Source organism: Ornithorhynchus anatinus, chromosome 4 (genome assembly GCF_004115215.2).
Source record: "Ornithorhynchus anatinus isolate Pmale09 chromosome 4, mOrnAna1.pri.v4, whole genome shotgun sequence".
NCBI classification, from domain to species: Eukaryota; Metazoa; Chordata; class Mammalia; order Monotremata; family Ornithorhynchidae; genus Ornithorhynchus; species Ornithorhynchus anatinus.
Genome location: NC_041731.1, coordinates 94,437,071 through 94,452,098, shown reverse-complemented (window position 1 = coordinate 94,452,098; position 15,028 = coordinate 94,437,071). Strand labels below are relative to the sequence as shown.

The 15,028-nt window shown below is 47.6% G+C and overlaps 1 protein-coding gene across 2 annotated transcripts in view; it reads left to right on the top strand.

Annotated features, from left to right (window-relative positions):
* Window positions 1-15,028, top strand: part of LOC100080249 (very-long-chain enoyl-CoA reductase-like) — a 70,281-nt gene that overhangs the window by 36,621 nt on the left and 18,632 nt on the right. For both annotated transcript variants that reach the window (XM_039911860.1, XM_029063347.1), the window contains exons 2-7: window positions 2,789-2,839; window positions 3,922-3,973; window positions 5,692-5,736; window positions 7,521-7,624; window positions 9,604-9,719; window positions 9,853-9,958. In XM_039911860.1, coding sequence (XP_039767794.1) covers window positions 3,958-3,973; window positions 5,692-5,736; window positions 7,521-7,624; window positions 9,604-9,719; window positions 9,853-9,958 — 387 coding nt within the window. In that variant the 5' untranslated portion in view covers window positions 2,789-2,839; window positions 3,922-3,957. The remainder of the gene's footprint in view (window positions 1-2,788; window positions 2,840-3,921; window positions 3,974-5,691; window positions 5,737-7,520; window positions 7,625-9,603; window positions 9,720-9,852; window positions 9,959-15,028) is intronic.

Sequence of the window (15,028 nt, the reverse complement as noted above, 5' to 3'; positions counted from 1 at the left end):
TCGTTTTGCACACAGAGTTCAAAAAGGTTATCCTTAGATGGCAAGAACTGGCTCATTAATTGCTTCCTGACAAGCCCAATTGCTGAACCAGTGATGGGCAGATTTCCTGCTCGTTCCAGTACGGAACTGGAGTATATATGTGTTCTTTGCCTGCAGACGGGTCTCTAGCCTGCGGCTGGCAGGACTCCGTTACGCTATTTCACAAAAGATGTTGTTGAGGTATTTTCAGTGGCTTCCAATTGTCGTGGCTATTTTGGTGTCGGTCAGGCCATGCAAGCACCAAGGCGCTGTTCCCAAGTTTGGAGCTTACTTTTATTTTAGAAGTAAAAGAACTCCGAGATGGAGTAGTAAGAAAAAGTGTGGTCTAGTGTACCAATAGTCTCTTCCCCAAAGGAGAGTCTTCTTTTCCCTATGTTCTCCCAAATCTGCTAGAGGTATGGATAATTGGGACTTAGAGGACTGGCGTCCCAATCCTGACTTTGCTAGCTGCCTGCTGTGTGACCTTGGGCAAATCACTTAACATCTCTGTACCTCAGTTATTTGTAAATCTGTTTTGCCTCCTATTTTAGACTGTGGATCTGGGACAGGGATGATAGCCAACTTAATTATCTTGTATGTACCCCAGTGCTCAGTACTGTGGTATTTGTTAAGCTTGTCAAACACTGTTCTTTGTGCTGGGGAAGATACTAAATAGATCAGACACAGGGGTCACAATCTAAGTAGGAAGGAGAACATGTTACAGATGAGGTAACTGATGCCCAGAGAAATTAAACGACTGGCCCAAGGTCACCCAGCAGGCATGTGGTGGAGCTGAGATTAGACACTCAGGCTCCTGTTCTTTCCTCTAGGCCTCGCTCCTTCTCTCAGTAGGGTGCGTGGCACGTAGTAAATCCTTAACAAATACCATCACAGTAGTAAGAAAAACCAGCAGTAAGGTAAGTCTGACGTCTCGGGTGTAAGTTGAGAGAGGTCAGATGGGGAAGCTTGATGCTCTCTGTCTGGCAGTTCTAGAATGTCTAGAATGACAAGACATTCTTGTCTAGAATGACAAGACATCTGTATTTTAAGGAAACAGAGCTTCTCGAGTTAAGCTCTGCCTGTTGTTCCATATATATATCTGTGGCTCAGTGGAAAGAGCACGGGCTCGGGAGTCAGAGGTCATGGGTTCAAATCCTGACTCCACCACCTGTCAGCTGTGTGACTGTGGGCAAGTCACTTCACTTCTCTGTGCCTCAGTTCCCTCATCTGTAAAATGGGGGTTAAGACTGTGAACCTCATATGGGACAACCTGATTACCCTGTACCTACCCCAGCGATTAGAACAATGCTCAGCACATAGTAAGCGCTTAACAAATACCAACATTATTATTATTATTATTATTAAGCTCTTACTATATGCCAGGCATTGTACTAAGCCTAGAGGTAGCTACAAACTAATCAGTTTAGACAAAGTCCGTGTCCTATGTGGGGCTTACAGTCTTAATAACAGGTATTGTTAAGGGCTTACTATTCATTCGTTCAATAGTATTTATTGGGCGCTTACTATGTGCAGAGCACTGTTACTATGTGTTAGGTGCTGTTCTAAATGCTGAGGTGGTTACAAGCAAATCGGGTTGGACGCAGTCCCTTTCCCATATGAGGCTCACAGTCTTAATCCTCAGTTTACAAATGATGTAACTGAGGCACAAAGAAGTGAAGTGACTTGCCCACGGTCACACAGCAGGCAATTGGCAGAGCCAGGATTAGATCCCTGGTCCTCTGACTCCCAGCTCTGTGTTCTTTCCACTAGGCCATGTCGCTTCACTCAGTACGTGCTAGGCACATAGTAAGTGCTCAGCAAATACCATCATAGTAATAAGAAAGACAGCAGTATGGTGAGTCTGAAATGCCGGGTAAAAGTTGAGATCAGTCAGATGAGGAAGCTTGATGCTCTCTATCTGGCAGTTCAACTGAACGACGGGACAGTTGTATATTATGGAAACAGAGTTCCTTGAGTTCAGCTCTGCTTGTTGTTCCTTATGGCCCAGTGTTGTCAAGTGAGGGAGAAGCTGATGCACCAGTAAAAACTCATCACTTCTTCTTCTTCTTTTTATATATTATTATTATTATATTATTATATTGTACTCTTCCAAACACTTAATACGGGGAATTTATATTAATGTCGGTCTCCCCTTCTAGACTGCAAGCTTGTCGAGGGCAGAGAACATGTCTGTTATGTTGTTACATTGTACTCCCAAGCGCTTAGTACAGTGTTCTGCATGCAGTAAGCTCTCAATAAGTAGGACTGACTCCTATTTCTCCTATAACCTGGGGTAGACCTCTGCTGCCCCTTTTACCCCCCCTCACCTCCCCTCAGCTAAGCCCTCTTTTCCCCCCTTTCCCTCTGCTCCTCCCCCTCTCCCTTCCCCGCCTCTCAGCACCGTGCTTGTCCGCTCAATTGTATATATTTTTATTACCCTATTTATTTTGTTAATGATGTGTACATCACCTTGATTCTATTTATTGCTATTGTTTTAATGAGACGTACGTCCCCTTGATTCTATTTATTGCCATTGTTTTTGTCTGTCCGTCTCCCCCGATTAGACTGTAAGCCCGTCAATGGGCAGAGACTGTCTCTATCTGTTGCCGATTTGTACATTCCAAGCACTTAGTACAGTGCTCTGCACATAGTAAGCGCTCAATAAATACTAATGAATGAATGAATATTATTCCTCTTGGTACAGAATATCCTAGCTGAGAGGATGTGAGCTAGACAGCAATAATGAACAGGGGCTTTTTGTTCCCTACAGGTGGAAATTCTCGACTACAAGACGAAGAAACAGCTCTGCTTCTTGGATAAGGTAAACCTGAGCGTTTATGCCCATTTCCCTGTGTATAGTACTAGGAAAAGAAGACAGTTTTGTGTAAAGGTCCAGGTTTGACTGCCTAGGAGACTTCAGAGGCTTGTTTGCCCAGTTTGTCCTGTCCAAGCCCCCCATCCTTCCTCTGGAGGCACCAGCTGAAGCCCAGGCGTCCCGATCTGCTCAGACTTTAATCTCTCTCTGGGACCTCCAGCTCTGTGGATACCTAAGCAGGTCTCCCTTAAGAAATGTGACTGACAGTTCTGGGCTTCTGCCGGGCCACCCAGAAAGGCAAGACTTAGTAGGCAAGCTCAGAAGCAGAGGAGAGGAGTAGAAGAGAGTCTGCCTAGCCTTCGCCTCCTCCTCCTCCTCTCCTTTCTCTTTGTCCTCCTCCTCCTTCTCCTTCTCCTCCCCCTCCTCCTCTTCTTTCTCCTCCTTCTCTTCCCCCTACTCTTTCTCCTCCTCTTTCTCTTCCTCCTCCTCTTTCTCCCGCTCTTTTTTCCTCCTCCTCCTCCTTGGTAATACTAGCCACTGCTCATCCTGCTCCCATAGTCACAGTTGGACTCTCCCTATCTGGGCTATTTCTTTGAGTTTTTAGCCTGGCTTAAATGCTAAGAAACATCTGGATAGAGCCATTTAGCCAGGGTTATTACTGCTGCCAGAATTTCTATTGCCCTTAGGGCCAGACTTGGCCCAGTGGGTACTGCTGGCCGGTGGCCAGTCACAGCCTCCCTTCCTCCACTCACAACAACGCCACTTGCCCGTTTCTCCTTCTCTCCCTCCTTCTCTCCCCTGTCTCTCTACCCTTCTCTGTGGCCCTGTCCAACCTCACCTGGTACCCCAAACAACCTGGTCACTGTAACCCAAGAGGCCTAGCCAACTACATGGTGGTGAGCTAAAGTTATTTCCTTTCAGGACAGGGATTGAAGGCCCATAAAGAAGGAGTTTCCTCATATCCAACCCACTCCTTCAGCCACCTGAGCCCCTTGGATGCAGAATATTTTAGTCATATTGCAGAAAACTACTCATCTCCCTTCATCTTCGCATGCTCTATTCTAATTTGAAATACTTTTGCTACCCAGGTCGAACCTCATGCCTCAATTAATGATATTAGATTGATGTTCCACAAATTTTGTAAGTAACAGGTGCATTTTCTATTCTATGATAATATAATAATAATAACTGTGGTATTTAAGCTCTTACTACATGGCAAACATTGAACTAGTCACTGGGGTAGAAGCAAGAGAATCAGGTCATACATAGTCCCTGTTCCAAATGGTACTTACAGGGAGAAAGAAAACAGGAATTGAATCCCCAATTAACAAATGAGAAACCTGAGACACAGAGAAATGAAGTGACCTGTGCAAGTTCATATCCCAGGCAAATGGCGGAGCCGGGATTAGAAATCGGGTTCCCTGCCTCCCAGTCTCGAGCTCTTTCCACTAGTCCAGGCTGCTTCTCTTTTCAGATTTTTCTGAGAAGGTCACCGAGTGACTGACCGTCCATTTCCCATTACCTGCTCATAAATAATAATAATAATTGTGGTATTTGTTAAGCACTTACAATGTAGCAAGCACTGTACTAAGCACTGGAGTATATACAAGATAATTAGGTCCCACTTGGAGCTCACTGTCTAAGTAGGAGGGAGAAAGCATTGATCCCCCATTTTGCGGATGAGGGAACTGAAGCAGAGAGAAGTTAAGTGATTTGCCTAGGGTCACACAGCACACAAGTGACGTTGCTTCCCTTTTCAGGTTTGGCGGAGAAGGCCCTTGCGTGACTGACCGTCCAATTCCCATTATGTGCACAAAAAGACAATTTCCTGCTGGGCTGACGTGTTAGTTGGGGTTGCCGTGCAACCCAGCCCACACACTTTGCTCCTCTACTGCCAACCTACTCACCACACCTTAGTCTTCTCTATCTCACGCTGACCTCTCACTCGCCTCCTGCCTCTGGCCTGGAAAACCCTCTCTCTGCATAGCTGACAATCACTCTCCCCACCTTCAAAGTCTTAATGAAGGCACATCTCTTCCAAGAGCCCTTCCCTGACTAAGCCCTCTTTTTCCTTTTCTTCTTCTCCCTTCTGCATCTGTCTGACTTGCTCCCTTTATTCACCATCCCCTCAGCCCCGCGGCTGAAATTACATATCCGTAATTTGCTTATTCTTATTATCGTCTGTCGCCCCATAGACTGTTAGCTCATTGCGGATGGGGAATACGTCCATTATATTGTTATAATGTATTTCCCCAATCACTTAGTACAGCGTTCTGCACACAGTAAGCACTCAATAAATACTACTGATTGATTGATCGATTGATAACCTCTGCTTTCAAGATGACTTGGGGCATGCTGATATTTGCAGAGCCTCTTCTTCGGGAGAGCAGTCTCTCTCTTTCTAGCTGCCCACCGGACTGGTCTATTGGCTTTGGTCACCTCCCAATTCCTGCTTCATGTCACTGGAGGCTGTGCCGCTCTTTGGTCTTTAAATAACTTGTTCTTCTCTCCCTGTTTCTCTTTTTTAAAACGGCATTTTTAAAACACTTACTATGTGCCAGGCAATGTATTAACCACTGGGGTAGATACAAGTTAGTCAAGTTGGACACAGTCCTGTCCCACATGGGGCTCATGGTCTTAATCCCCCTTTTACCGATGAGAGAACCAAGGCGAAGAGAAGTGAAGTGTTTTGCCTAAGGTCACACAGCAGACAAGTGGCATAGCCTTGGTTAGACCTAGGTCCTACTAATTCCCAAGCCCGTGCTCTATCCACTTGGCCACACTGCTTCTCCGCTTGCCAGCAGTGGATAGGAGTGTTTGGAATAGGTGAGTGTGATTAATTTTGGCTTTTCTTTCAGATCCCCAGTGGTATCCAGCAAGACAATCGATCAGGCTCGACCCCAGTAAGTGACATTCCTGTCTGGATTCAAGATACCAGGGAAGGGGGCTTGACATTGAAGAAGAGGGGGATAAACCCGCCAGGTGGGAGGAGTCTTTAGGAAGGGAGAGGTCAGCTGTGGGGCATGTTACGGTGGGCAGGTTGGTTTCTGGGGGTGCTTGCTGCTTGAATGTGACCTGCCTATCCTCAGATTCACCCCATCCGCTCCAAGAACACAGATGCTGCAGCCGAACCAGACAGGACATGCTCCTCCCGGCTCAGGATTATGTCTCTCACAGTAACAATTAGGTTGCTTAGCCCATCTTGGAGAAGTAGTGTGGTCTAGTGGATAGAGCATGGACCTGGGAGTCAGAAGTACTTAGGTTCTAGTCCCGGATCTGCCACTTTTCTGCTTTTTGACCTCAGGCAAGTCACTTCACTTTTCTGTGCTTCGGTTACCTCATCTGTAAAATGGGGTTTGAAACTGTGAGCCCCACAGGGACGGGGAGTGTGTCCAACCCGATTTGTTTGTATCCACCCCAGCTGTTAGAACAGTGCCTGAAACATAGTAAGAGGTTAACAAACACGATACAAAATAAATAGCTGTGGGTTGGCTGCTCTCCTTGACACTCATCCTGATGTTTAAGGATGATCCAGCTGACATTCCTGACTTTTCATCTGCATGTCTCTAACTTACCCCCTAGAGACCTCATCAATGACTTTATTCGAACCCCACTTGCCCCTACTGATGTTTTTTGACTACTCTTATCTGGTACTGGGGGGAGTTGGTTTCCAAACAAAGCAGTTGCTTTTCGGCTGTCCCCTGTATGAAAACCGAGGCCATATTTCCAATCCCAGCTCCCTCCACCCTTCTACCAGAGGTTCTAACTTTAAAGAGAAACCTTCTCCCTCCCTCACCAAAGTACACTTAAATGTGAGGGGTATGCCGTTCCACCACAGTATAAAAGAAGGGGCTGGACTAAACAAACATACTAAAGTGTTTCCCCTCTGTTGGAACTAAATTCAGATTTTGTTGGCAAACTGACACCAACTGTTTTCTGTTTTCTGGGGACTGTACCCAAGATGGTTTTGAGAGCTGGAATAGGCAGAGAGATGAGGAGAATAGTCTAGAACACCCAGTCAGGGTTTCAGTCATCCAAAATGCTTTTCCTGACTCAATGTCCAAATCCCGCCAAAACTCGCTGGGTGAGTTTCCTGGGAAATGTTTGAGCAGTGGATTTTTTTTTTTTTGCAAGGCCATAGTAGTCTTGAGTCTAGTCAGCCATATGGGGGCGGGGAATCAGCTGAAAAATGGCATATGGGTGGAGAATCAGCTTGCGGATTAATAGTAATAATAATAATAGATGTGGTACTTGTTAAGTGCTTACTTGTGTCAAGCACTGTTCTAAGCACTGAGATGGATGCAAGATAATCAAGTCGGACACAGTCCCTGTCCTCCATGGGGCTCACAGTCTGAGAAGGAGGGATTAGGATTTAATGGAATCTGGATCGTCAATTAAATGGCCACTTGAAAAGGAAGGCAGTATTCCCCTCTAGGAGAAGGATAGGGCAAACACATCTTTTTGGTTTTTAAACAAAATGAAAGATGATTTTCCCCCCCAAATAGAGAAGTGTGTGATTATACAGATCACACATTGACAGCCTGCAGTTTCCCAAATAAGCCTGAGAAGAATAAAGGGTTTCTGTGGAGTAAACAAGGATCTTCAGAGTGATTTCGGGGATCAGCAGTATGTTCCTGGCCTGTTTTTCTTTAATACTGTTCTCCATGTAAACAATTTTTCTTCTCAGAAGGAAAATCCTTGCGGAATGAGGAAATCCTGCAAAGGCTTCCTGTTGGCACAACGGCTACCCTCTATTTTAAAGATTTGGGGCCACAAATAGGTTGGACAATGGTGAGCTACGCGGTGGGTTTGAGCTTGTTTGTCTTTTCCGCTCGAGTCCGCTCCCGTTGCACTGTTGTGGGCTGGATTCTAATGGGCTGCACAAAGGAGAGTCACGCAGCAGGAGTCTCGCTCAGTGTCTTACCCAAGAAACCAGGAAAAAGCTCAGTGGGGCAGCAGTAACAACGGCAGAGAGCTGCATTTTCTGCAGATTGATGGGAGTGATGCTTCCAGTTCAGAAAGATGGAGAAGATCGATGGGGAGTGACCATTCTGGTCCAGAAGGGTCACAGGAAGGGTCATCATCATCAGTGGAATTTATACCATTGATTAAATGCTTACTGTGTGCAGAGCTCAGTCAGTCAGTCGATTGTATTTACTGAGCACTTACTATGTGCAGAGCACTGTACTAAGCGCTTGTAAAATACAATTTGGCAACAGACACCATCCCTACCCAACAGTGGGCTCACAGTCTAGAAGCGGGGAGACAGATAACAAAACAAAACAAGTAGACAGGTGTCAGGCATAAATACACAAGTAGATAGACACACGGTCCCTGCCCAGGGTGAAGTTAGAGTCTAGATGGTAGAAAGGGGATTAATGTGTATGACTCTTCCAGGCCAGAAAGATTGCCATCATCAGTGTTATTGATTGAGTACTTACTGTGTGCAGAGCACTGTGCTAAGTGCTCAGGAGAGTAAATACAGCAGAGTTGGTAGGCACGTTCCCTGCCCACAACGAGCTTACAGTCCAGAAGGAAGAAAGGAGACTGATGTGGATGACCCTTTCCGACCTGGTTGGATGGCGGGCACGGGGTGCAGGAAGAAGGTGCAGGGAGGGATGGGCAGTTGGTCATTTTACAGAGCACCTAAACGGAGGGTCCACTGAAGGTCTTGGGTCTGGTTCTCAGCCCGAAGTATAGAACTGGAGTCAACAGAGAGACGAAAGCGCTGATCCAGGAATTCGGACAGCGATGAATCAACCAATCAGTCAATTCCATTTATTCAGCTTTTACTCCGAGGAGAGCACTGTATTAAGCACTTGAAAGAGGATAATAGAGATCCCTGGTACTTGGTTTTGAACCTTTAATTCACCCCACCTTCAGCCCCACAGCACTTATTCTTTTACCGCTAATCTCCCCCTCTGGACTGTGAACTTCTTATGGGCAAGGAATGTGTCTCCCTATTGTTACAACTGTACTCTCCCCAGGGCTCACTACGGTCCTCAGCACACAGTAAGCACTCGATAAATACGATTGATATTTATTATACTATGCTCTCCCAGGTGCTTAGTAAGTGCTCCACACACAGATAGTGCTCAATAAATGTGCTTGATTGATTGGCAAGAGTAGGTGGATATGAACCCTGCCCTCACGGAGTGTTCTTGGATGTGTGGTGAGATGCCCTTATTCCCAAAGAAACTCTCCTCGAAACTATGCCCGGGAGGTGGTTTCTCCACTCCCCCGCCCCCCAACTTGTCCTTGCTGCTGGGGTCCAACAGGGCAGGATGTTGGCTCTGCTGGGCCTCTGAACATACCCATTCATTCTTTCATCGGGATTTGTAAAGCGCTTACTGTGTGCAGAGCACTGTACTAAGCACAGCCATGACTGAATCTGCTCATTCTCGCTTTCCTCCCCAAGTCTGTTATTGCTAAGCTGGGCTTTAATGATTAGGAATAAAGATACAGGATCACTCCCTACTCTGACCTCCGGAGAGAAATTTCCAAAACTCTCTTCCCTGTGCTGACCTAAGCAAAGTCTTCTACCTTAAAAGGAGCCGCGCGGCGAGGCTGGGAGAGCCTACATGTATCTGAAGTCTAATTAAGCAACCATTACAAAAGATCTGGGGCTCCCTCTCCCATTCATTCAGTAGTATTTATTGTGCGCTTACAGTGTGCGAAGCAGTGTACTAAGTGCTTGGGCGAGTACACTACAGACACTTTCCTGCACACATCGAGCTCAGGCCTCTAGTGACGCCGTTTGTCTTTTGCAGGTTTTTTTGATAGAGTACACTGGTCCGCTCGTCGTCTATCTCCTATTTTACCTCCGCATGCCTTTCGTCTACAGCCTGGACAAGAAGTTTATGTCGCAATCCCACGCCGTTGTGAAGTGAGTCTCCTTCTAAGCCTTGCACCGACGATCTCGTTAGCGGCCTGATTTTTTTTTTTTTTTTTTTACTCCAAATGTCTTACCCTACCTGTTACTTTAGTCTCCTGAAACCCTTTTGTCTTGCTGTTTCCAGCCTGGCATGTGTCTGCCATTCTTTCCACTACATCAAAAGGTTGATTGAAACAATATTTGTTCATCGATTCTCCCATGGGACTATGCCACTGAGGAGTATTGTGAAGGTAAATTGTCACCTGCCCCGTCTCAGCAGCGCTCACCCCTCTCACCGCCGCCCACCCACCCCTGCCCCGGCCCGGACATTACACACGCCCTCGGTGTGGCTGGCTTTGGGGGTAGGGCCCAGGAGTTCCACAGCTTTTGCAAGCCCTTGTTCGTCCTCCACCCCCTAGCAGAGTCTGGGCCCTAAACTCCCCCATAGTTGGACTTTCCCTGGAACACTTTCCCCTTTGATGTACTAAGCCTTGCGAAGTATCTCATCTCTTCAGTGTCCACTCCCCTTCTCTCTCAGCTCTCTGGATTTAATGTCCGAACCAACGGCCTATATGTGGCGTTCCTCTTCTACTTTATCGGTCCTGTCTGCGGCGCCGTTATCGTTTGTGATGAAAAAGGGGGGTGAGGTCTAACGGTCTGAAAGACCGGTCTCGGCGGCCAAGACCTGAGCTTCCCCTGCTGGCCTTGGGCAGGTCCCCTTTAAATCTTTTCATATCTCCGGGGTCCAACTGAGGCTTGGTGGTGGCTTCTCGGGGGTGTGCTGCACTGGCACGGGGGGCTAAGTGCTAATGGGATATCCTTTGGGTATCCACTCTTTGCCGAACCGCTGTTTCCACCGAGCAAATTCGGGTCTCTCCCTAGCCCTCCTCCCCACCTCAGAGGCCACGCTTCCTGGATGCTCTGCTGTCTGGCTGAGTGTTCAGAGCAAACATAACCAGGTGTTCTCGACACAGACCGGCGGGGCTCCCCCCTAACCCCCGGCTTCCTGTCTCACCTGTGCTTCCTGTTAGCTGAACCCCATCGGTACAGAAGGAAAAGACCAGCACCACATGGTCATCCAGGTGGTCATGCATTTACTGTAGCTGTTTAAAAAAAAAATTGAATGTCAATCCCGGGAAAACGCAGGACTGAAGACTGGTGCTTGGCAGCTGAGATGCTTCTGGGCAGCTGGGTAACCGTATAATAATAATAATATTTGTTAAACACTTATTGTATGTCAAGCACCACTCTAAGCACTGTGGTAGGTATGAGTTAATCAATCAGAGCCTCTTCCACATTCATTCATTCAATCGTATTTATTGAGCACTTACTGTGTGCAGAGCACTGTCCTGAGTGCTTATGGGAGTATAATACAACAATAAGCAGACACATTCCTTGCCCACAACTTGCTTTCAGCTTACAAGGGGGCTTCACACGACCCCTCAAGGCCTAGATTGATCAGGCATCTCTACCCACCCCATTAACCCTGCGGAGGTGAGGAAGGTCCAGTTCTAACACCTCGGTTTTCCTGAGTGCCGGGAATCCCGACCAGGGGTATGGTTGGAGAAACAACTGAAGGTGCTATTTGGCCACCCAGTATGCCCAGTGTGATCTGAGTTCCCTATTAATGGGTAAGCTATGTCCCAGCTAGTGGTATTAATAATAATAATAATGACATTCGTTAAGCGCTTACTTTGTGCAAAGCACTGTTTTAAGCGCTGGGGGGTGGGTACAGTGGTCGGTACAATGCTTTGGACAGAGTAAGTACATTTGTCTCTCATCCTTTTTCTCCATTTATATTCTCAGTGGCAAAAGCATGGGTTTGGGAGTCAGAGGACGTGGGGTCTAATCCCGGCTCTGCCACTTGTCTGCTATGTGACTATGTCACCTTGGGCAAGTCACTTCATGTCTCTTCATCTGTAAAATGGGGATTAAGACTGTGAGTTCCATGTGGGTCAACCTGATTACCTTGTAACCCAGTGCTTAGAACAGTGCTTGCACATAGTAAGCGCTTAACAAATACCATTATTATTATTATTATTGTAAGCCCTCAGAGGCACAGGAACCGTGTCTAATTCCCTCATGTATTCTCTCCCAGTTTTAGTACAGGATTCTACCCACTGTAAGCATTTAATGAATACTATTGCTTCTTTGGCCACTACTAAGTACTCAGTAAATACTATAGACTGGCAGATTGAATAGGACTTTCCAGCAGGGTCAGAAGCCTGAGGCTCAAGTTGTGACTTGTTGCGGTCATGATGGCCGCTGGCATTAGAAAGGAAAAGGAGGAGGTGGAAGAGACTACAAAAATCATGGTGGCTCTGTCCAAAGCAGGAAGAGATGAGGATAGCCGAGTCAGTCTTGGGTGTGGGAAAACACCTGCGGACCTGTATTTAGGGCTGGTGACTCCCGAAGCTCCAGAAGTCTCGCCGCCTTTCCTCTATGAGATCGTACTCTCCCAAGCTCTTAGTACAGTGCTGTGCACACAGTAAGCGCTCAATAAATACCACTGAATGAATGCAAGAGAATGTGTTGACCAGGGCACACTTGGAGAGCCAAACTCCCAAAGCGATTTGCACCTTTAGTTCAATAGGTTGTGTCCTACCGTGAGAGTGTGTGTAGGTAGGAGTGAAAACTCCACCCCACTGCCTTGGTAGGAGGGCTCTCTGAGAACCTCCAATTGTCCACGGTGGCACAGGGATGACTTGGAGAGGAGCAGGGGGCTTGTCTGGGGGTTTTTAGCCCTAAGTCCAGGCCAAAAGAACCCCCAGAGTCCCTTTAGGACTGCCGGAACTCTGGTCAGCCTCCACTCGGTACTTGAGCTCTCCAGTTCTCCCGTTCTTCCACCGTGGGTTTTGGGGCTGCTCTTCAAGTCCCTGATTCTCTATGGCTCCCCTCACCCAACCAGGTCTAGCTGAAGGAAGTCCGCAGATAAAGCATTCCCACCCATGGCTCCTCAGGTCACAGCTCTCCCCGACACCTGGAGCTTCTCTTCCAGCCCCTACCACGGAAAGACACCGACATCTGGGATCCTTACAATATTTAATACGTTCTTAAGATGAATGAAAACAGTTTCGATTTAAGCCGCCTTTCCCTGGATCTGCAGCTTCTCCCTCCAGGACCCTTTGTACTTCCCCATAGGCCCGCTGGGCCTCACGTTCTTCTCCCCCTTCCTTCTCCTCAAGGTCAGGAGCCTCCTTCTTCTGAGTCCTAGCTCCTAGACTCTGAACCTCCGAGGATCCTCTCTGATCCCTCCCTGTGTTCAGTGTTTGTCCAAGGGCCACAGCATGAACTTTCCCACGTCCTGTGGCTCATCTCCCCTCACCTTGAGATGGCCAAGACTCTTCTTTCCTCTAACCTGGCTCTATTCCTCCCCAGACTCTCTGATTCATTCGGCCAAGTGATCGGTTGCCTCACAGTCCCCCACAGTTAGGAGAGGAGGGGAAGAAGTCAGGAGAGTCACTTCATGGTGCCCCTTCCCCACCTCCTAAGGGTGGGTGGACAATGAGGCATCGTTCTGCTTCCAGCTCCCGGGTTTCACGCTCTTCCTGCTTGGCCTGTGCCTTCCAGACTTCTCCTCTAATTCGACAACACGTCCTGGCTTCAGAGCGACCCGCTAAAATAGGCCCCGGGGGAAACAGCGTGCCTCTTGTTAAAATGAATAGGGTTAGTTCATGCAGGGGACAGATGGGAAAGGGCTTGTCTTTTGGCAAAGTTCCGAGTCTTGGTGGAGGTCCGGGTGAGCTTCCCGTTCCCCCTGGAGAACAGAGAAATGAGCACAAGTTCAAACTTGACTGGGTACCTTCCACCGGGTTGGGTAAGATCAACTCCTTGGCCGCAGTGAATTGTGGAAGGAAGTTTGGGGCTTCAGGTTTGTTGCCAGGGTTATCTGTTTCTGGCCAGTCTCACCTCGGGCCCTGTCTAGCTCTGGCAGTGAAAGCTGGTGACCTCAGCAGCACCTTTTACATGATGCTAATCCGGTAAATATCAGGTGCCGCCACATAGCCGGGAGGTGTTGGTTTCCAGAACGGATGATGGTGATGTATTTGGCCAGTGCCCGCAGATTAGATTTGTCTGAGAAGCTTCAGTGGGGAAGCAGCAAGGCGAGGTGGAGAGAGCACGGGCCTGGGAGTCAGAAGGTAATGGGTTCTAACGCCGGCTCTGCCACTTGTCTGCTGTGTGACCTTGGGCAAGTTACTATACTTCTCTGGGCCTCAGTTACCTCATCTGGAAAATGGGGATTGAGACTGTGAACGCTGTGAGGGAAAGGGACTGTGTCCAATCTGATTTACCTGTGTCCATCCAAGTGCTTAGTTCAGTGCCTGGCCCACAGGAAGTGCTGAACAAATGTCACAATTAATTAAAAGGAAAACAACACAGTGCCATACAGATTAAAGACCACAGCTCATTGGGTGCTGTGTGAGACAGGGGACACCTGGTCTATTCCCCAAGCTCAATGAGGACAGCTTTTCCTACCACAGATGCCTTCCCCACTACCCGTAATCCACCCCTGCCCTCCGAACCCTGCCCCTCTGCCCCAATCAGCTTGTCTCCTCCACATCTATTATCCTGAATTCTCTCTTTTTCTCCTGCTTTCCAGCCCAACCTGTCCCATGATGTTTTCTTGCTGCCCCACAGCTTTCCCTTCCTCCCTTTCTTCTGACTTGGTCCCACTCTTCCAGCCCAAAGGGATTTATAGGAAGCCTGGAGGGCTTCTGGAGAACTCACATCAGTCCATCAATCAATCATATTTATTGAGCACTCACTCTATGCCGAACACTGTACTAAGCATTTGGGAGAGTACGATATAGCAGAGTTTGTATTTTTTTTATGGGGTTTGTTAAGACCTGACTGTATGCCAGGCACTGTACTAAGCATTGGGGTAGATACAAGCTAATCAGGTTGGATACAGTTCATGTTCCATATGGGGTTCACGGTCTTAATACCCATTTCATTGAGGCACAGAGAAGTGAAGTGACTTCCCCAAGTCACACACAGCACACAAATGGCAGAACAGGGATTAGAACCCAGGTCCTTCTGACTCCTGTGCCCAAGCAGAGTAGGTAGACATCTTCCCTGCCCACAGCAAGCTTATAGTTTAGAGGGAATACCCATGGCAATCAATCAATCAATCACTGACTTTTACTGAACACTTACTGTGAGCAGAGCACTGTACCAGACACTTGTGAGAGAACAGTACATTCTGTGGACATAGTTCCAGGCTTCCCAGAGTTTAGAGTCTAGTGGGAAAAACAAGTAGAGGAAACGATGGAGTATAAGGATGTGTGCGCAAATGTTGTGGGAGTGGGAAGTGCTAGCAG